Genomic DNA, 18,274 nt, shown 5'->3' on the forward strand with positions numbered 1-18,274 from the left:
CCCGCTGCTCCTCCACATTGAGAGGATCCAGTTGAGGTGGCTCAGGCATCTGGTCAGGATACCTCCTGGATGCCAGGGAACGCCTTGGGATTCCCCCGGAGGAGCTGGCCCAAGTGGCTAAGGTGAAAGAAGTCTGGGCCTCTCTGCTAGGCTGCTGCCCCCGTGACCCGACTCTGGATAAGCGGCTGAAAATAAATAAATAAATAAATAGATGGATGGATGGATGGATGGATGGATTGTTGGATGATAGAAGCTGCGTTAGGACGGACGTTTTACCTGGACAACTGTAAAGAACAGACCCAGCTCCAGTTGGTTGTCAGAATCAAGTTGTTTATTGGACTAACCCGTTAACTATTAGATGTAGGTGGATGAAAACTGGCCTTTAGGTGTTAGGCACACTGAAGCACCAACGTTGGAAATGAGTATATTTAATCTAGCGTCTGCACCTTTTGGGTCTATTCTAACTGAATTTTTCATTTTCACATCATTTCCTGATTTAAAACTGAACTAAAGCCTGATTATTCCAAGTACAACATTCATTTGTTGCCTCGTCTGTCTTTCCTGCATTCCCGTTCCAAACTCAGGGGGAATTTTGACTAATTAACGGAACAAGTTTCTGTTCAGCGCATGCAGCTGCCATTTTGTCCCTGCTCTGAAATTCCTCTCTTGAGGTTCCTGCTTTCATTCGACTCGTGTTCAAATTGGAGTCCTTGTCATCTCAGACAGATGTTCCTGTTGTTAAACCCGCTGAGATATAAAATGACATCAAGCTTAACAAATAAACTTGATTTCATACATGATAGTCGTCTGGTAGGAGCCGCACGGGTCTCTTATGATCTGCTGATCAATTATTTACCCGTCATCTATTTTTACTCTGCTGCCGGTGGCTGGCTGCTGGCTTTGGGGCTCTTTGTTTTGGACCGTTTTCTACCATAAAGGATGGTGAGTGGAAACTGGTAACAGGTTGGCAACATTAAACATGGCTAAAACATGTAACCCCGCCAAACTGAACACGGGAGGAGCTAGAACTGTGAGCAAGTCAACATCAATAAAGCATTGAACAAAAACAGGGAGCAAATTCCCCTCTTCGTCTGGCGGACACAAGGGAGGAGTTCAGGTGTGGATCGATGTGTAGACGATTGGTTTAGACTGATATTTAATCAATCGATCAGCTGGCAGGTCGGTATGGGCCAACAGCGCTGGGCTGCTGCTTGTTTACGGTTTTGTCCCATGAGCTCCTGAGGATCCTTTTGATTCGTGAAGATCCTTCAGACCAGAACTAAAAATTAGGGATGGACAATGTATCGGCAACAATATCGGTATCGGCCGATGTTAGTCATTTTTAACATATCGGTAACTGTTCGATAAATAGAACCGGGCCGATATTAACAACCAATGTTTTTTCCATCTCGTCTCCACTTGTTGGGCTGTTTCGGAGGATGTCTGTGTGAGTGTGTGTGTGTGTTTGGGGTGTGTGTGTGTGTGTGTGTAATTGTTTAGTCGTGTGAACAGTGAATGTAATCATCTCAGAACCATAAATGTGTGTGTTCTGAGTACATAATAACGTAAATTCAGCTTTAATCATTTTCATTCTATACAAAATCTGCTGATTTTAGAAGCATTAATGTCAGCATATCGATATCGGCAAATATCGGTTATCGGCCATAACAGTGTTATTAAAGAGCAAGTCAAACCAAAAATCAACTTTCTTTGCTGACAACTTGTATAAATAAGGCCCCCTTCAGACAGGCCATGAAAAACGGAAATGTTCCGGACTCTGTCCGTAAGACCTTTGTGTCTGAATACAAACATCCGGATAACGTGTTCCGGAATTTAACCGGACGAAGCCCCTAGTAACAGATCCGGACTTGTTACGGACAGGGTGGCTGCTTCAGACTGGTGAGGTAGAGTTCCGGACAAGGGGGAGGGGGAGGAGGAGGGGACCGGGGGACGCCGTGCGCACCTAGATAGCCCGCTGCTGTAGCATGCGGTGAACCACGGCAGCTCGCCTCCTACGGTACCGCCTAGACGCGCGACGGAGCGCTTCACACCGCTTCAGTGATTCCTTTAACCATTGAGCTTCATCATCCAGGTCTCTTATGCGTCTTCGTGTGCGCAGAATTATGCTTAAGCGCCTCGTGATTTTTGTCTTGAGAGGCGCTATAGAAATGATATTTTCTTCTTCTTAACATAAGTCCGATTCTACCCCCCCCCCCCCCCCCCCCCCCCCCCCCCGCCGTCAGACATCTGGAACTTTTCCCCTGCTGTGTGAACGCAGCCGAAAGGACAAGTTCCGGTACAAAAGTGGTGTGTCTGAAAACACAATTCCGGTTAAAAACCGGATTGAATTGTCCGCAAATGTTCCAGAATGTCTATCTGAAAAGGGCTTAAGTGTATTATAGTGTTGTAGACATGTGTCGTTGTTATTTTTGTGTTTTGGTGCATTTTCTTTAAAAACTTAAAATTCTGCCTAAAACCTTCAGTCCAGCGCCCTCTTCAGCTCAAAATAACTACAAAAATTTACAACAGCAGTCTAAAATCAGTCTGGACCGATGGGTCAAAGGTCAGACGCAACGTAACCAGGTCCCATGTAAGGAGTCAGACCTCTGTGGCTGTAGGTTTTAAAAGCATCGGTCTCTGCCAGGCTTGTAGCAGTAGACTCGCATTAGCTGCAAGTGTGTATGCTGTAGCTTAGCTGTAGTTAGCGTTAGCATTGAGTCGAGTCAGGGTCCCAGCAAAGCTTCTTTAGTTCCAGTAGCTTGGCTGTTTTACATGTGACTCTTTCACCAACTTGAAGGAGTTTGGACCGGGCTATGTTGGGTTGAAGAGCATTTCATAAATTAGTCCAAGCCGTTCCAGTAATTAGCCGGATCCCGCCGACTGCTGCTTCCTCAAAACAAAGATTTTGGACCCAATCTAAGGTGAGTAACCTAAACAATTACTTTTAACAGCTTCTAAAGATCGTTCTCTAACTGTACTTTTGCAGCTATATTTGCTATATTTATAATTACAGAGTAAGAGAGACGTGGTTCACGTCATTTAGCTAATCAGTCCACACCGCCGCAGGCTCGAATGATGAATGATAAATGACTCGCACTTGTGTAGCGCCTCTCAGATTAAGGACTCCAAAGCACTTTACACTACAGTGTATCATTCATCCATTCACACACACATTCACACACTGATGGTGATGAGCTACGATGTAGCCACAGCTGCCCTGGGGCGCACTGACAGAGGCGAGGCTGCCGAGCACTGGCGCATGTTGTGTGTGTGTGTGTGTGTGTGTGTGTGTGTGTGTGTGTGTGTGTGTGTGTGTGTGTGTGTGTGTGTGTGTGTGTGTGTGTGTGTGTGTGTGTGTGTGTGTGCATCAGAAGGCTGAACAATACCCTGTAGAATAATTAAAGTCATCATGCTAGAGCATCTTCTCTGTGGTGGACCACACCAGCTTCTGCCACAATAAATAATTATAATAATAATAATAAATAACATTTTAATTTCCTTTCTGAACTATTTCTGTCGAGTTTTAATGTTTAAAATCTGTTACGTTTAAGTTTCACTTCCTGTTGTGACTGAAGCTGCTGCAGCATGGAGGTGTAGTTCTCAGTCATCCTGGACGTGATCATCCTGAGAGTTGTAGCTGAAGACAGCTGGACGTTTCTGGATATGTTGGAGACATTTAGCCTCTCATCCCAGAGGCTGCTTCCACACTTTGGTTGTGGTCAGAAACAAACACACTGGTTGTGCTGCAAGTCGTCTTCTTTTTGTCTCCAAAACATGTTTTAGTCTAAATGAAGGTGATGTTGTTGTTCATAGAGTTAAAATTCATGTTGAAGTTAAGATTATTTCATCAAGTAACACCTGTGGTTAGCTGGCTCATGTAAAACACGTCAAGTCTTCAAATCAGAATAGAGAATCGATAGGAACCGGAATCGAAAATGAGGAATTGGAAACGTTCAAAATCGAACGATTCCCAACCCTTGTCTAAATGACTTGAATGTCTTTAAAACCACATCAAACAGAAGCGCTAAAGCCATTCTTCTAAAGAAAGATCCTTGCGCCATCGCCAGACGCCATTTTTGACTACAGCTAAAAAGCTACAGCATCACGCGGTAGTCGACATTTCCTCCTTTTTTCTGATTGGTTATTTTTGAGCTGGCTAGTCCCGCCCCTCATGTGCCTCTCTGCCTGTGAGGAACCAGACTAGTTCTCTGTGCAGAGGACGAGTCTGGCAGGCCAGGCTATGACAGCTCTACTGCAGAGTAATACATGTATGAAATAAACAATGACAGAGCCACAACTTCACAGTCTTATGTTGTTCTCTTATTTAAAACACATTTTTAGGTTTGAAGTTCGCTTGACTTTTAAACATCAATGAAATTCAAACCTGATCTTCAGTGAGAAACAAAAACATTTAATGAAATGGGAAGGTGAGGCTGGAGTTGTTTCTGTGGCAGAAACCAGTTCAGAGTTCAAACCTCTTACATGTGAGCTACATATGGTTTGTTGAATCTGACACCAGGAGTGTACAATAGGAATAACTTCTCCTGGTTGGGTGTGGTTGGGAAGGGACCAGACTCGCGTCAGTCCGTGTGATTGGCCACTTCTCACACGTTCCTGCTTTACTTCACATGGAAAACATCCTAAAAGAGTTCTAGAAACACCCATAATCAGCATATTCAGCTTAACTCTTCATTACTACGCTCTAGCCCGACTTTGATTTGGAATATTTCAGTCAAATAAATAACTTAATATATTTGAGATTTTAAAAATGGTTGTGTAGCCGTCACAAATACTGGTTAGAGCTACTTGTAGATATGACAAAGAAATAGTGGAAATACACCGATTCTGATTTTATGGGCCGATACCGATTTCTGATTCCTAAACCACTCTAACCTAGCCTGGCCTGCCAGACTCGTCTTCTGTCTACACAGAGAACTAGTCTGGTTCCTCACAGGCAGAGAGGCACACAAGGGGGCGGGACTAGCCAGCTCAAAAATAACCAATCAGAAAAAAGGAGGAAATGCCGACTGTACCACTCAATGCTGTAGTTTATTTAGCTGTAGTCGAAAACGACGTCTGGCATCTATTTTTAGACGAAAGGCTTTTAGCTTCTTCTTCTTGTGGTTTGTTTAAAGACACATTCAAATCATTTACAACAGAGGAAAGAGCCGCAGCGAACTCTGTTTCAGATGCCGTCTTCAGAGGGCTCAGAGATAAAATATGGTAAACACACATTAAAAAAGGTCCAAAAACGTGCAAATAAAACATGTTAAAAACCATGAAATATAAAAAAAATATGAATGAAGGTGCATATGAGAATGTATGCTGACTGTTTATGTGTGGTGTGTCCAGTAATCCGGTAAATCTGGTAATTTACAGAAAATCCTCTGAACATTTGCAAACCAGCAGCTAAAGTAGCTCAGAAGCTAGCTTGAAGCTCTCTGACATGAGTGAGTAGATCCCAGCCATGTTTAAAAGAACTGTCTTGTGCTATTTTAATCCCTTGAGAACAATGGCAGACCCATTTATGGCGGCACTATGGAGATGTCATTTGTTCTGAAGTATTTCTTATATTCTTGAGTCATTTATCACAACCCAGAAAAGAGACGCTTGGATTCCATCAAACCCCTCCCCCACCCATTTCATGACGTAATCCTACACCCCAGCAAAGCACCATGGGTCACAGAGAAGCAGGAAGCAGTACTCCGGTTTCCCCCACAAATCACAACATGCCCTATAGGTTATAAATTGTAAGTCGCTTTGGATAAAAGCGTCTGCTAAATGAATAAACAAAAACATAAACTAAGCTCTAGTCCTCATCACTAAGCACTAGAGCCCTGCACGGGCCTAAAATCTGAGCCCGTGTCCGGCCCGGCCCGAAAAGGTTTTCAGGATTCTCTGGCCCGACCCGAGCCCGACTTTTTTTTAACCAACTAAATGAAAACAAAGTGAGTCAATCCTGACCAATGTGTTAAAAGACATGCAGGATCCGATCAATTTGTTTTCCCTCGTTTACCGTCACGGAGATAACGGCGCACTGGCTCTGGTGGTAATCAAGTTAAATTTGATCTCTTTCCAACAATTTTCACAAGAAAACAGAACAGTTAAAAGCAGGGCTTGTGTTGACCGGAGAGTTCCCGTATTTGACCGTTTATTTTGACGGAGAAAGAATAGAAAGAATTACCCCGACGCATGCAGACGAACTGACATTTTATTCTACGCACATCGCAGATGTAGCTAAATCACCCGAGAAAAGATTCCCATCTGAACATCTGAGCTGGACACTGCTCAGCGCAGCTCGCTGTCAGCGCGTACGTACGGTGCACAGCGAGCTGAAGATGTGGAGAGGGGCTTGGAGCGCGTTGCAAAACCAGAGTGCATGCGGGAAGGTTCCTCCCACTGAAGCGAGAGTTTTCCAAACCCTGTCGCTCAGAGAGACTTGTCACTTAGAAAATGTTCCCTGATTATGAAACTTTGGCTGAATAGTGCTTGTTCCTGTCTCCAATGTGGCGACACATCCAGGAGCCGTCTGAGGAGAAGCCCAGAATCTCACATCTTCAGCTCAGAAAGCGCCTATGATTACGCACAAGCGTGACCCGTCAACCCGGTCACACAGACCGGGTTGGACCTGTTCAGGTTTACGCAGACAATCTTTACACCTAATTGACTTACAGATATAAAATTAATTCAGTAAAATATAAAGCATTTTATTTAAATATCCATTCATTATTTTACAAGCACAGAGAGCCGCATCAGATGGATGGAAGAGCCGCGGGTTGCCGATCCCTGGTATAGCCTATAAAATGACAAGTTGAGTACGCAAACTCAATACATCTCTTTTACTGTGAGGTAATAATTTCTCCGAGTTTTGCGGTTGTGAGCGGGAGTGTAACACACACGTTGCGGTTGCGGGCGGTAACGGTCAGAAATTCAGCGGGAGCGGGCAGGAGCGGGATGAAGAAAACAGTCCTGCGCAGGGCTCTACTGCTGCGTTTAAGAGTTTCAATTTTTTTATGAATTCGATTAAAAATAAAGGTGCCCAGCCCAGCCCGTGTCCGAGGTAATTGCACAGTTGTTGGCCCGAAGCCCGGCCCTCAGGCTGTCAGGCCGGGCCGACCCGAGGGCCTAGGGCTTCAGTGCAGGAATCTGCTAGGCACTAGTCCCCATCACTGAGCACTAGTCCCCATCACTGAGCACTAGCCTCCATCACTGAGCACTAGCCTCCATCACTGAGCACTAGCCTCCATCACTGAGCACTAGCCTCCATCACTGAGCACTAGCCTCCATCACTGAGCACTAGCCTCCATCACTGAGCACTAGTCCCCATCACTGAGCACTAGTCCCCATCACTGAGCACTAGTCCCCATCACTGAGCACTAGCCTCCATCACTGAGCACTAGCCTCCATCACTGAGCACTAGTCCCCATCACTGAGCACTAGTACCCATCACTGAGCACTAGTACCCATCACTGAGCACTAGCCTCCATCACTGAGCACTAGCCTCCATCACTGAGCACTAGCCTCCAATCCTGAGCACTAGTCCCCATCACTGAGCACTAGTCCCCATCACTGAGCACTAGTCCCCATCACTGAGCACTAGTACCCATCACTGAGCACTAGTCCCCATCACTGAGCACTAGTCCCCATCACTGAGCACTAGTCCCCATCACTGAGCACTAGTCCCCATCACTGAGCACTAGCCTCCATCACTGAGCACTAGCCTCCATCACTGAGCACTAGCCTCCATCACTGAGCACTAGTACCCATCACTGAGCACTAGCCTCCATCACTGAGCACTAGCCTCCATCACTGAGCACTAGCCTCCATCACTGAGCACTAGCCTCCATCACTGAGCACTAGCCTCCATCACTGAGCACTAGCCTCCATCACTGAGCACTAGCCTCCATCACTGAGCACTAGCCCCCATCACTGAGCACTAGCCTCCATCACTGAGCACTAGCCTCCATCACTGAGCACTAGCCTCCATCACTGAGCACTAGCCTCCATCACTGAGCACTAGCCTCCATCACTGAGCACTAGCCTCCATCACTGAGCACTAGTACCCATCACTGAGCACTAGTACCCATCACTGAGCACTAGCCTCCATCACTGAGCACTAGTACCCATCACTGAGCACTAGCCTCCATCACTGAGCACTAGCCTCCATCACTGAGCACTAGCCTCCATCACTGAGCACTAGACCCCATCACTGAGCACTAGTCCCCATCACTGAGCACTAATCCCCATCACTGAGCACTAGCCTCCATCACTGAGCACTAGCCTCCATCACTGAGCACTAGTCCCCATCACTGAGCACTAGTACCCATCACTGAGCACTAGCCTCCATCACTGAGCACTAGTACCCATCACTGAGCACTAGCCTCCATCACTGAGCACTAGCCTCCATCACTGAGCACTAGACCCCATCACTGAGCACTAGACCCCATCACTGAGCACTAGTCCCCATCACTGAGCACTAGTCCCCATCACTGAGCACTAGTCCCCATCACTGAGCACTAGCCTCCATCACTGAGCACTAGCCTCCATCACTGAGCACTAGCCTCCATCACTGAGCACTAGCCTCCATCAATGAGCACTAGCCTCCATCACTGAGCACTAGCCTCCATCACTGAGCACTAGCCCCCATCACTGAGCACTAGTACCCATCACTGAGCACTAGCCTCCATCACTGAGCACTAGCCTCAATCACTGAGCACTAGTCCCCATCACTGAGCACTAGCCTCCATCACTGAGCACTAGTACCCATCACTGAGCACTAGTACCCATCACTGAGCACTAGCCTCCATCACTGAGTACTAGTACCCATCACTGAGCACTAGACCCCATCACTGAGCACTAGTCCCCATCACTGAGCACTAGTCCCCATCACTGAGCACTAGTCTCCATCACTGAGCACTAGTCCCCATCACTGAGCACTAGTCTCCATCACTGAGCACTAGTCCCCATCACTGAGCACTAGTCCCCATCACTGAGCACTAGTCTCCATCACTGAGCACTAGTCCCCCATCACTGAGCACTAGTCCCCATCACTGAGCACTAGTCCCCATCACTGAGCACTAGTCCCCATCACTGAGCACTAGCCTCCATCACTGAGCACTAGCCTCCATCACTGAGCACTAGTCCCCATCACTGAGCACTAGTCCCCATCACTGAGCACTAGCCTCCATCACTGAGCACTAGTCCCCATCACTGAGCACTAGCCTCCATCACTGAGCACTAGTCCCCATCACTGAGCACTAGCCTCCATCACTGAGCACTAGCCTCCATCACTGAGCACTAGTCCCCATCACTGAGCACTAGTACCCATCACTGAGCACTAGTACCCATCACTGAGCACTAGTACCCATCACTGAGCACTAGTACCCATCACTGAGCACTAGCCTCCATCACTGAGCACTAGCCTCCATCACTGAGCACTAGCCTCCATCACTGAGCACTAGCCTCCATCACTGAGCACTAGTCCCCATCACTGAGCACTAGTCCCCATCACTGAGCACTAGCCTCCATCACTGAGCACTAGCCTCCATCACTGAGCACTAGTCCCCATCACTGAGCACTAGCCTCCATCACTGAGCACTAGCCTCCATCACTGAGCACTAGCCTCCATCACTGAGCACTAGTCCCCATCACTGAGCACTAGCCTCCATCACTGAGCACTAGCCTCCATCACTGAGCACTAGCCTCCATCACTGAGCACTAGTCCCCATCACTGAGCACTAGTCCCCATCACTGAGCACTAGTCCCCATCACTGAGCACTAGTCTCCATCACTGAGCACTAGCCTCCATCACTGAGCACTAGTCCCCATCACTGAGCACTAGTACCCATCAATGAGCACTAGCCTCCATCACTGAGCACTAGCCTCCATCACTGAGCACTAGCCTCCATCACTGAGCACTAGTCCCCATCACTGAGCACTAGCCTCCATCACTGAGCACTAGTCTCCATCACTGAGCACTAGTACCCATCACTGAGCACTAGCCTCCATCACCGAGTACTAGTACCCATCACTGAGCACTAGACCCCATCACTGAGCACTAGACCCCATCACTGAGCACTAGACCCCATCACTGAGCACTAGTCTCCATCACTGAGCACTAGTCCCCATCACTGAGCACTAGTCTCCATCACTGAGCACTAGTCCCCATCACTGAGCACTAGTCCCCATCACTGAGCACTAGTCTCCATCACTGAGCACTAGTCCCCCATCACTGAGCACTAGTCCCCATCACTGAGCACTAGTCCCCATCACTGAGCACTAGTCCCCATCACTGAGCACTAGTCCCCATCACTGAGCACTAGTCCCCATCACTGAGCACTAGTCCCCATCACTGAGCACTAGTCTCCATCACTGAGCACTAGTCCCCATCACTGAGCACTAGTCCCCATCACTGAGCACTAGTCCCCATCACTGAGCACTAGCCTCCATCACTGAGCACTAGCCTCCATCACTGAGCACTAGTCCCCATCACTGAGCACTAGCCTCCATCACTAAGCACTAATTCACACCAGCAACAACGCGTTTTCCTTTCAGAATCTGAAACAGGAACTGAGAAGAACATGATTGTGTTAATAACAGGTGGCTGGGGTGTAAGACTGGAAGAATGGTTGCATCTTAGTTTTCTGGCTTCTTTGCATCAAACGTTACGTTTTCATCACATCTGAGACGTAAAACTGACGGACTTCAGGAGAGAAAAGTAAACGCAGGCAGACACAACCACTAAACCACTCCAGATAAAACCTCCGCGGTTAAATTAACCATTTTAAAAGTTACATTTTAAGGCTGGTTAGTTAGATGTTAACGAGAACGCCTGATCGTTACCAGGGCCGGGTTTGCCGACAGGCGACACAGGCGGCCGCCTGGGGCGCCATCTGATGGATAGGGCGCAAAATAAAAAGAAACAATAATAAAAGTTTATTACATTTATGTTTGTAATATGAAATGCACTCTCTACATACTCTAAATTCCCCTCTGATATGACATGAAATTAAAACATCAATATTTAAATTCTAATGATCTGGCTGCATGACGAGCTCCCGCTTGGGCCACCGCTCAGACGCATTTGACCGTTAAGGGTGCCGTAGATCACGTGTGTGGGCAGCACTGTAGAAGGACATCCTGTTGTCGTTGCGTTTAAACTTTTGAGATCTTTTACGATGAAAAGAGCACCTAAGCCATTGGGATCAGCATTCCCAAAGCGAAGGAAGGAAGAAGAAAACAAACGGGCCCAAAGCAGAGGTATGTAGACTTTCTAAGTTTTGCAAAGGAACTTTTTGCGTTAGCATTGTAGCTAACTGCCTCGCATGGTCCACGGACGGACCCTCGCTAGCTGTTTACATACAAAATAGTCTCTCATAACTTTAACCAATTAATTTTACTTTTGAATCGTCGTGTCCAGATGCAGTGAGACATATCTGCAGCCACACAGGCACCTGTTGACACCACGGGGGCGGGACTGTCTTCTACACCTGATGAGTCTCACTGTGATGATGAAGGGAAGATATTTTTTACCGTTTTTTGGAGTATGATTGCAGCCTTTTTATGAACTTCGATTCAAGTTTTAAGTACGCATACAAAATGAATTTAATATTTTCTTATCAGAAGAACGCTAGGTGTGGGTGTAGCAAAAATTTTAACATTGTCCTTCACATTGGGCGGGCGGCACCGCCGCGGCCGTGGCGGGGACTCCCCCGCTGCCGCCGGGCTCGGCAGGGAGTGAGAACTGCCTAAACACAGCATGACATCTTATGCCGTCTCTTTCTTGTTTACGCTGCAGCGTCTTCAACCAGGCATCACGCAGCAGCAGCAGCACATTTACTGAGCTACAGTCTCAGCATCTAGAACCAGGTGAGTAAGTTACTTGTTAGGCTATTTGTAATCAGCAGTAGAAACGGACTTTTTCAAATTAAACGGCTTATCACATATATCGATATGCAAAATTTATTTATTTAAATCCACACCAGACACGTGTTTGTGGCACAATCAGTGCAGCATTGATTTAGCATTGAGAATATTAAATAATGAGAACATGCACATCTGAAATTGTCTCCTTAAGATGTTATTGTCAGTTAGGCTGTAAATTTGTAAAAAAGGATGGATGTTAGTTTTTGTGACATAGTGAGTCGTCTTCAGGGCATAAAGGTTTATGCCCTGAAGACGGTGGTACCGAAACGCGTCGGCGTTTCCTTGTTTAATAAATGAAAGCCTCAGAGTGCCTCAGATCACCGGTTCTTCTTCCTCATGTTCTACAATGTATTTGATGCTGAAGAGCACCTGAGAGTAGGGATGGGTACCTTTGACATTTGAATCGATCCGGTACTAATTCCCGGTACCTACGAGTCGATACCGGTACTTAACGGTACCAATTTTCGATACTTTTGAGTGTTTATTATTTTAATTCTCTTTTATAATTAAATATATATTTTTCTCAATATATATATATATATATATATATATATATATATATATATATATATAACCATATTTGATAAATATCACGATGAATAACATACAAGTTTGTATTTTAACATCGTCCTTGTAGTTTTATAAGTTGATAATTAAACTGAAGCAAACATCTTTACTGTGAACTAAATTTACTGTGTATCTTCATTCCTTTTGCCGTCCTTTTTCATTTGATTTTTCCTACTGGGAAGTTAGAATTTCCGAGGAGAAAGCGAACGCACCATTAGCTGGTAACAACGGTGGCAATGGAAGCTAACATATCAAGCTAACGTTATCTTTAACAGTTTATTTAGCTGCTGGAGCAGATTAAAACGATGATGCCTCAAACTTAGATCGTTGTCGCTGGTTTTACCTTCATCCATTCACCCGTCGCATTTAGTAAAGTAAAGCCAAACTTTAGAGCGCGTTCATGTTCTTCTAGTCGGAAATTCGGAGTTCCGAGGAGAAAGCGAACGCACCATTAGCGAAACGGAAGCTAACAAATCAAGGTAACGTTATCTTAAACATTTTATTTACCTACTGGAGCAGATTAAGATGAGGATGTCTCACTTAGATCGTTGTCTGTCGCTAGTTTCATCACCCAGTTACTCATCACATTTAGTGAAGTGGACCCAAGCTTTAGCGTGCGTTTTTTCTACCCATGCTGCTCTGTTTACAACGGGCTCGCAGGGACCGGCAACATAACGCTCTTGCGCATGCGCAACTGTCTTGGCAGTACCGAAACGAGGCACCGTTTGAAATGACGTGAATCGGTGTTCGGTCGGTACTATGGAATTCGGTCGGTACCTTAAAAAGTACCGAATTCGGTACTCATCCCTACCTGAGAGAGAGACATAAGTTTTTTCAAATATTCCCCATGGACGCTCTCACTTCCACCTGTTTTTGATCATTTTATTCATGTTTTCATAGAACAGATTAAAAAAAAGATCAATAAAATAAAAAACATTAAAAATAATGAAAAGCATCACTGCACATGACTGAGGAATACTGAATGGGAAATTGGCACTGTTCTTAAGTAACACGCATCATAGGGTTAAGTTGCTTTGTGTGTGTGTGTGTGTGTGTGTGTGTGTGTGTGTGTGTGTGTGTGTGTGTGTGTGTGTGTGTGTGTTTATGTTCTCACAGAAGAAGAACCCAACACCAGCAGAGTCAGTGCTCCAATCCAACAGCCTGAAGAGACGCCATCATCAGCTTCAACAGATGTCTGTGAACATGTATGAGCTGCTGGCCCCATGGATCCTGCTGACTGGCCACAGCAGTTGAACAAAATGGAAAGTAGAACTTTCTTTATGATGACACTTTGATATTTGAGTTTTGCTTTTGATTGCACAGTTTAATGCTGCTGTTGATTTTGCATCCCCCCCCCCCCCCCCAATGACATTTGAATGACATTTTGGAGTTATTGGTTATTGTAATATTCTCAGGTTACTTATCTTTCAAGCTTACATTTATTCTTCAGGCTGTTGGCTTTAAAGAGTTGCTGTGTGAACATTTAAAATAAAAATTAGTAACTAAGGAATAACTGGAGTTGCCTTTTCCAATGTGTGGTGGGTGGGTGGACTTGGGTTTGGGTGAGAGGCGTGCAGGCGGGGGGGGGGGGGGGGGGCAAATGGGCACTCTCGCCTTGGGCACCAAATTACCTAGAGCCGGCCCTGATTGTTACCGATAACACACCCCGAAGGAGGCACCGAACCTGAAGCGTCACGGTTTTTACCACAACACCGGGCTGCTGACTACCCCGCGTAGCCCGGTGAAGATGGTCGTTACACGGACACACAAGGGCAGAACCTCCGGTTGACCTGCCGTTACCCCCGCTGCTCACTGGTTAGCCTGCTTAGCTGCCCAGCTCGGTAACCGGTGAAGAAGGTAACCTCAAACACGTTAGAGCACCGCGTAAAAATCACTGTAACGTCACAGCAACCTCAGCCGGTGCGTGAGCAACACGCACGCACCTACACACACAAGGTATCAACTTTCATTTAAAAACAGTCAACCGGTCTACCGGCGGCGCCAGCACCCCGCTGCACAAGAGATAACACCGGTGATAATTACTACACACGCGCTCATCACCACACACGAGCGCGCGCAGACGCGCTCACCGGTCGGCATGAACCTGCACGGTTCGGTCCGGGTCAGGTCTTACCTCCTTCCTGGTCCGGTTGGAGACAGGCTGGAATGTTCTTCTTCCAGCCGGGCATGATGCACTTCAGGGCGGTTAGGGAGTCCAGGGCGGCCCGCTAGCAGTCACACACCAACAGCGGCGGGAGGAGCAGCAGCAGCGGTGACAGCAACATGGCTAGTTAGCTTTAGCTCGTGCTGGTTCACCTCCCCCAGCTCCCACTCCAGTCTCTCTCCTGCTCCTCCTGCAGGTCTCTCTACCCCCTCCCCCTCTGTAACTCTACCCCCAGAGCCTCGCTGTCTCTGGAAAAGCGCAGGAGAGAGAGAGGGGGTGGGTTTGGGTTGGGGGTCGGGACGTGACGGCCGTGAAGGAGCACCGGTCCGAACCCGAACCCGTTATCTCCACAGATGGTTAAACTGCCAGAAATGGGCTCGACACGGCGGGATATTAGGCGCCTCCACGGCACGCGCTAATAGTGTTGTGCACGCGCATCCTTCATTCATTCACAGCAGAAAGAGGCAGGACGCCCGGAAGGAGCATCGATTCAGCTGATTTATTCAGACTGAAGGAACACGAGTTGGTGTACAGTGTGGTATTATGTTTCATTTATTAGTTTATTTAACCAGGAAGGTCTCATTGAGATTAAAAACCTCATTTCCAACAGAGCCCTGGCCAAAAGGCAGCATGTTGCTGGGTAAGTTCTGTAAAAAGCATTTTGAGCTGCACTAATCTTTTTGTGAAAAATCACAGCTGCATGGCTCAAACGGTAAACGTATTTGATTTAGGGCTTTCTAGAGTCCTGGAACCCCCAAAGGCGCTTTACAACACAGTCAGTCATTGAAACATTCACACACACATTCACACCCTGTGGTGGGGATGAGCTACGTTGTAGCCACGGTTGGCAGAGGCGAATCTGCCGTACGCAGGCGCCACCGGTCCCTGCAAAGACCACCAACGGGCAAGGTGGGTTAAGTGCGCTGCGCAAAGACCCAACGCAGCGACAGACTGAGTGGGGCTCAAATTCTGATTACAGGACGAGCACTTAACTCCTGTGCCACCATCAGCATACAAACAAAACAAATGTTTCCAGATTAAGATTAAAAATTAGGTAACTTATTTCTCACGGCACACCCCATTCTGATCTCTACGCTCGGCTGAGCTGGAGCTACTGACTATTCCTCCCTTGGTATAGATCTAAAGGAGACCGGGCTTTCTCGGTCTTGGCTCCATCCTTCTGGAATGAGCTGCCACTCAGCATCAAACAGTCACCTTCACTGCATGTCTTCAAGGGTCGCTTGAAGACTCATTTTATCGTTCGGCTTTCATGTGACTTGGTTTTATGTCTCTTATCCTTCTTTAATATATATTTTTGTATGTGGTTTTTAGGACTTTTATCACTCTGTTTTTATTTGAATCTATTTGATGATGCGCGCCTTGGGCTTCCGCAGAGGCAGTGGAAGGTGCTCTATAAATAAAGTTTGATTGATTGATTGATTGATTGATTGATTGATTTCAGACCCACAAAAATGTGTGCATGGAGAGAATGTGCTAACTCTGCACATGCATGGAGAGAATGTGCTAACTCTGCACATGCATGGAGAGAACGTGCTAACTCTGCACATGCATGGAGAGAACGTGCTAACTCCACACAGAACAGCTGCAACTAGGATTCAAATCTGCGACCTTCTTGCTGTGAGGTAACACACTAGCTGAGCCAACACTCAGTCTTTCAGTTAAACATTTGATTACATTTTATTTTTCATATTAAAACCGCTTGGGTGAAGAGAGGGGTGGAGTTATCAACTGACTACTACCTAGTGTTAAGTCTGCTTCGATGGTGGGGGAGGAAGCCAGTCAGATCTGGCAGGCCTAAACATATTGTCAGGGTCTGCTGGGAACATCGGGATGACTCTCCTGTCAGACGATGCTTCAATTCCTACCTCCGACAGAATTTGGAACACATCCCGAGGGAAGCGGGGACATTCAGTGCGTTTACATGCAGCCAGTAACCCTTTTAAAACCCGAATATTCACAATAACCCGGTTCCGCATGGCCATGTAAACACCGCCAAAAACCCGGATATGCTCATAACCGGGTTTTTAAAAACCCGGTTACTACACCTGGGGTAACCCTTTTCTAACCCGAATGTTTGGTCGTGTAAACGCATACCGGGATATCCCCATCAAAGCGTGTGTTCTTCGCATGCTCTGTTCACAAGGAATCGTCGTCTTGAGTAGCGAGACGTCTTGTATGTTTAGCGCAGCTCTCTATATATTTGCCATTTCTTGCTCACGTACTCTCCTTCAAATGAAGGCCAGTACGCACAGTCGTTGTAAGAGCTGCTGGTGGGTCAATACCAGCACTAACGCGCAAACAAACACGGTCGCTATCGCTTCCGAACTGGGAAACATGTTGTTTTCACGGATACCGGAACAAGAAGAACCGGAAATGACACATATTGCATCTCGACGTAGTCCATACGTCCTGACGCTACCTCAACGTCCGCATTTAAATCGGGTTATGCAAGTTAGGGGTAACTCTTTCTATTTATGCTTGTAAACGGGTTATTCTGATCAACTCAGAAACCCGAAAACTGACCGAAACCCGATCATAACCCGGATATTGGCTGCATGTAAACGTAGTCATTGAGTCTGAGAAGGCCATGCTCCATAGTTCTAATGTCGAGGTGGCTGACTGGAGCTGCAGCCGCAGGGTTGTCTGTGTCTGTCGTGGTGGTAACCCCCAAACCCGCTGGTGGACACCAGCGGTCAAGCAGATGAAAGAGTCCTATTGGGTCCTTTGGGCCTCCAGAGGCAGCTGATAGTTACTGGCAGTCCAAGTGGAATGGTGTGTGGTTGCAGAGGCAAAAACTCAAGCGTGGGAGGAGTTTGATGAGACTGTGAAGCAAGACTTCCATTTGGCTTCAAGGAGATTCTGGTCCACCATACAGCGTCTCAGAAGGGGGAAAGCAGTGTGCTACCAACAGTGTTGGGAGTAACGCCGTTTAAGTATAACGGCGTTTCTAACGGCGTTCTTTTATAGGTAACGGAATAATCTAATTAATTACTTTTCCCGCCGTTGCAACGCCGTTACCGTTACTGGGGACGGAACGTTGTGCGTTACTATGTGCTTGTCGAACGTTGAGCAACAGTGTGAGGCTTTCTGACCGCCACACTTCAGCTGCAGCCAGGGAGAGAGGTGTCGGTAACGCGCTTACAAACACGATGATGATTGACCGGGTGGGCGGAGACCCTCACCGTCTCAGTCGCTGCATTCTGTAGACACAACGGGAATAACTCCGTTTAAAATAACCGCGTTAATAAAAAATATTTCTTTCTGTAACGAGCAAACTAATTAATTACGTCTTCTTTTATCACAACGTTGTTCATGTTACTGATAAGAAAATGCGTGCGTTAAGCTGCGCGGTGTGTTGGAGCTGTCATCAGCTGATCAGGAACTATAGAGGCAGATGTTTAAGAGCATCACGGCCCGTGAAGAACGAGGAAGACGTGATGAATAGTCTACGGCTGCAGACCCCCCGCAGATTTGTTGCTGCAGCAGCGAATCTGCGGGTCTGCTGCCGTGCCCTTCTTGGCGTGACAGCGGGACGTCCCGAAGGTCCGCTCACCTGTTCACCGCTCGGACGTCCTGATCTTCTACCTTCCTAGATCA

At 46.9% G+C, this 18,274-nt stretch overlaps 1 protein-coding gene across 2 annotated transcripts in view; it reads right to left on the minus strand.

Annotated features, from left to right (window-relative positions):
• grip1 (glutamate receptor interacting protein 1) overlaps positions 1 to 14,885 on the minus strand; it is a 90,425-nt gene extending 75,540 nt beyond the window's left edge. The window contains exon 1 of one of the 2 annotated variants that reach the window (XM_070542580.1): positions 14,627 to 14,885. In XM_070542580.1, coding sequence (XP_070398681.1) covers positions 14,627 to 14,681 — 55 coding nt within the window. In that variant the 5' untranslated portion in view covers positions 14,682 to 14,885. The remainder of the gene's footprint in view (positions 1 to 14,626) is intronic. The other variant, XM_070542545.1, reaches the window with a different exon arrangement.
• Between the last annotated feature and the right edge of the window lie 3,389 nt (positions 14,886 to 18,274).

The sequence above is a fragment of the Nothobranchius furzeri genome, chromosome 1, assembly GCF_043380555.1.
Source record: "Nothobranchius furzeri strain GRZ-AD chromosome 1, NfurGRZ-RIMD1, whole genome shotgun sequence".
Taxonomy (NCBI): Eukaryota; Metazoa; Chordata; class Actinopteri; order Cyprinodontiformes; family Nothobranchiidae; genus Nothobranchius; species Nothobranchius furzeri.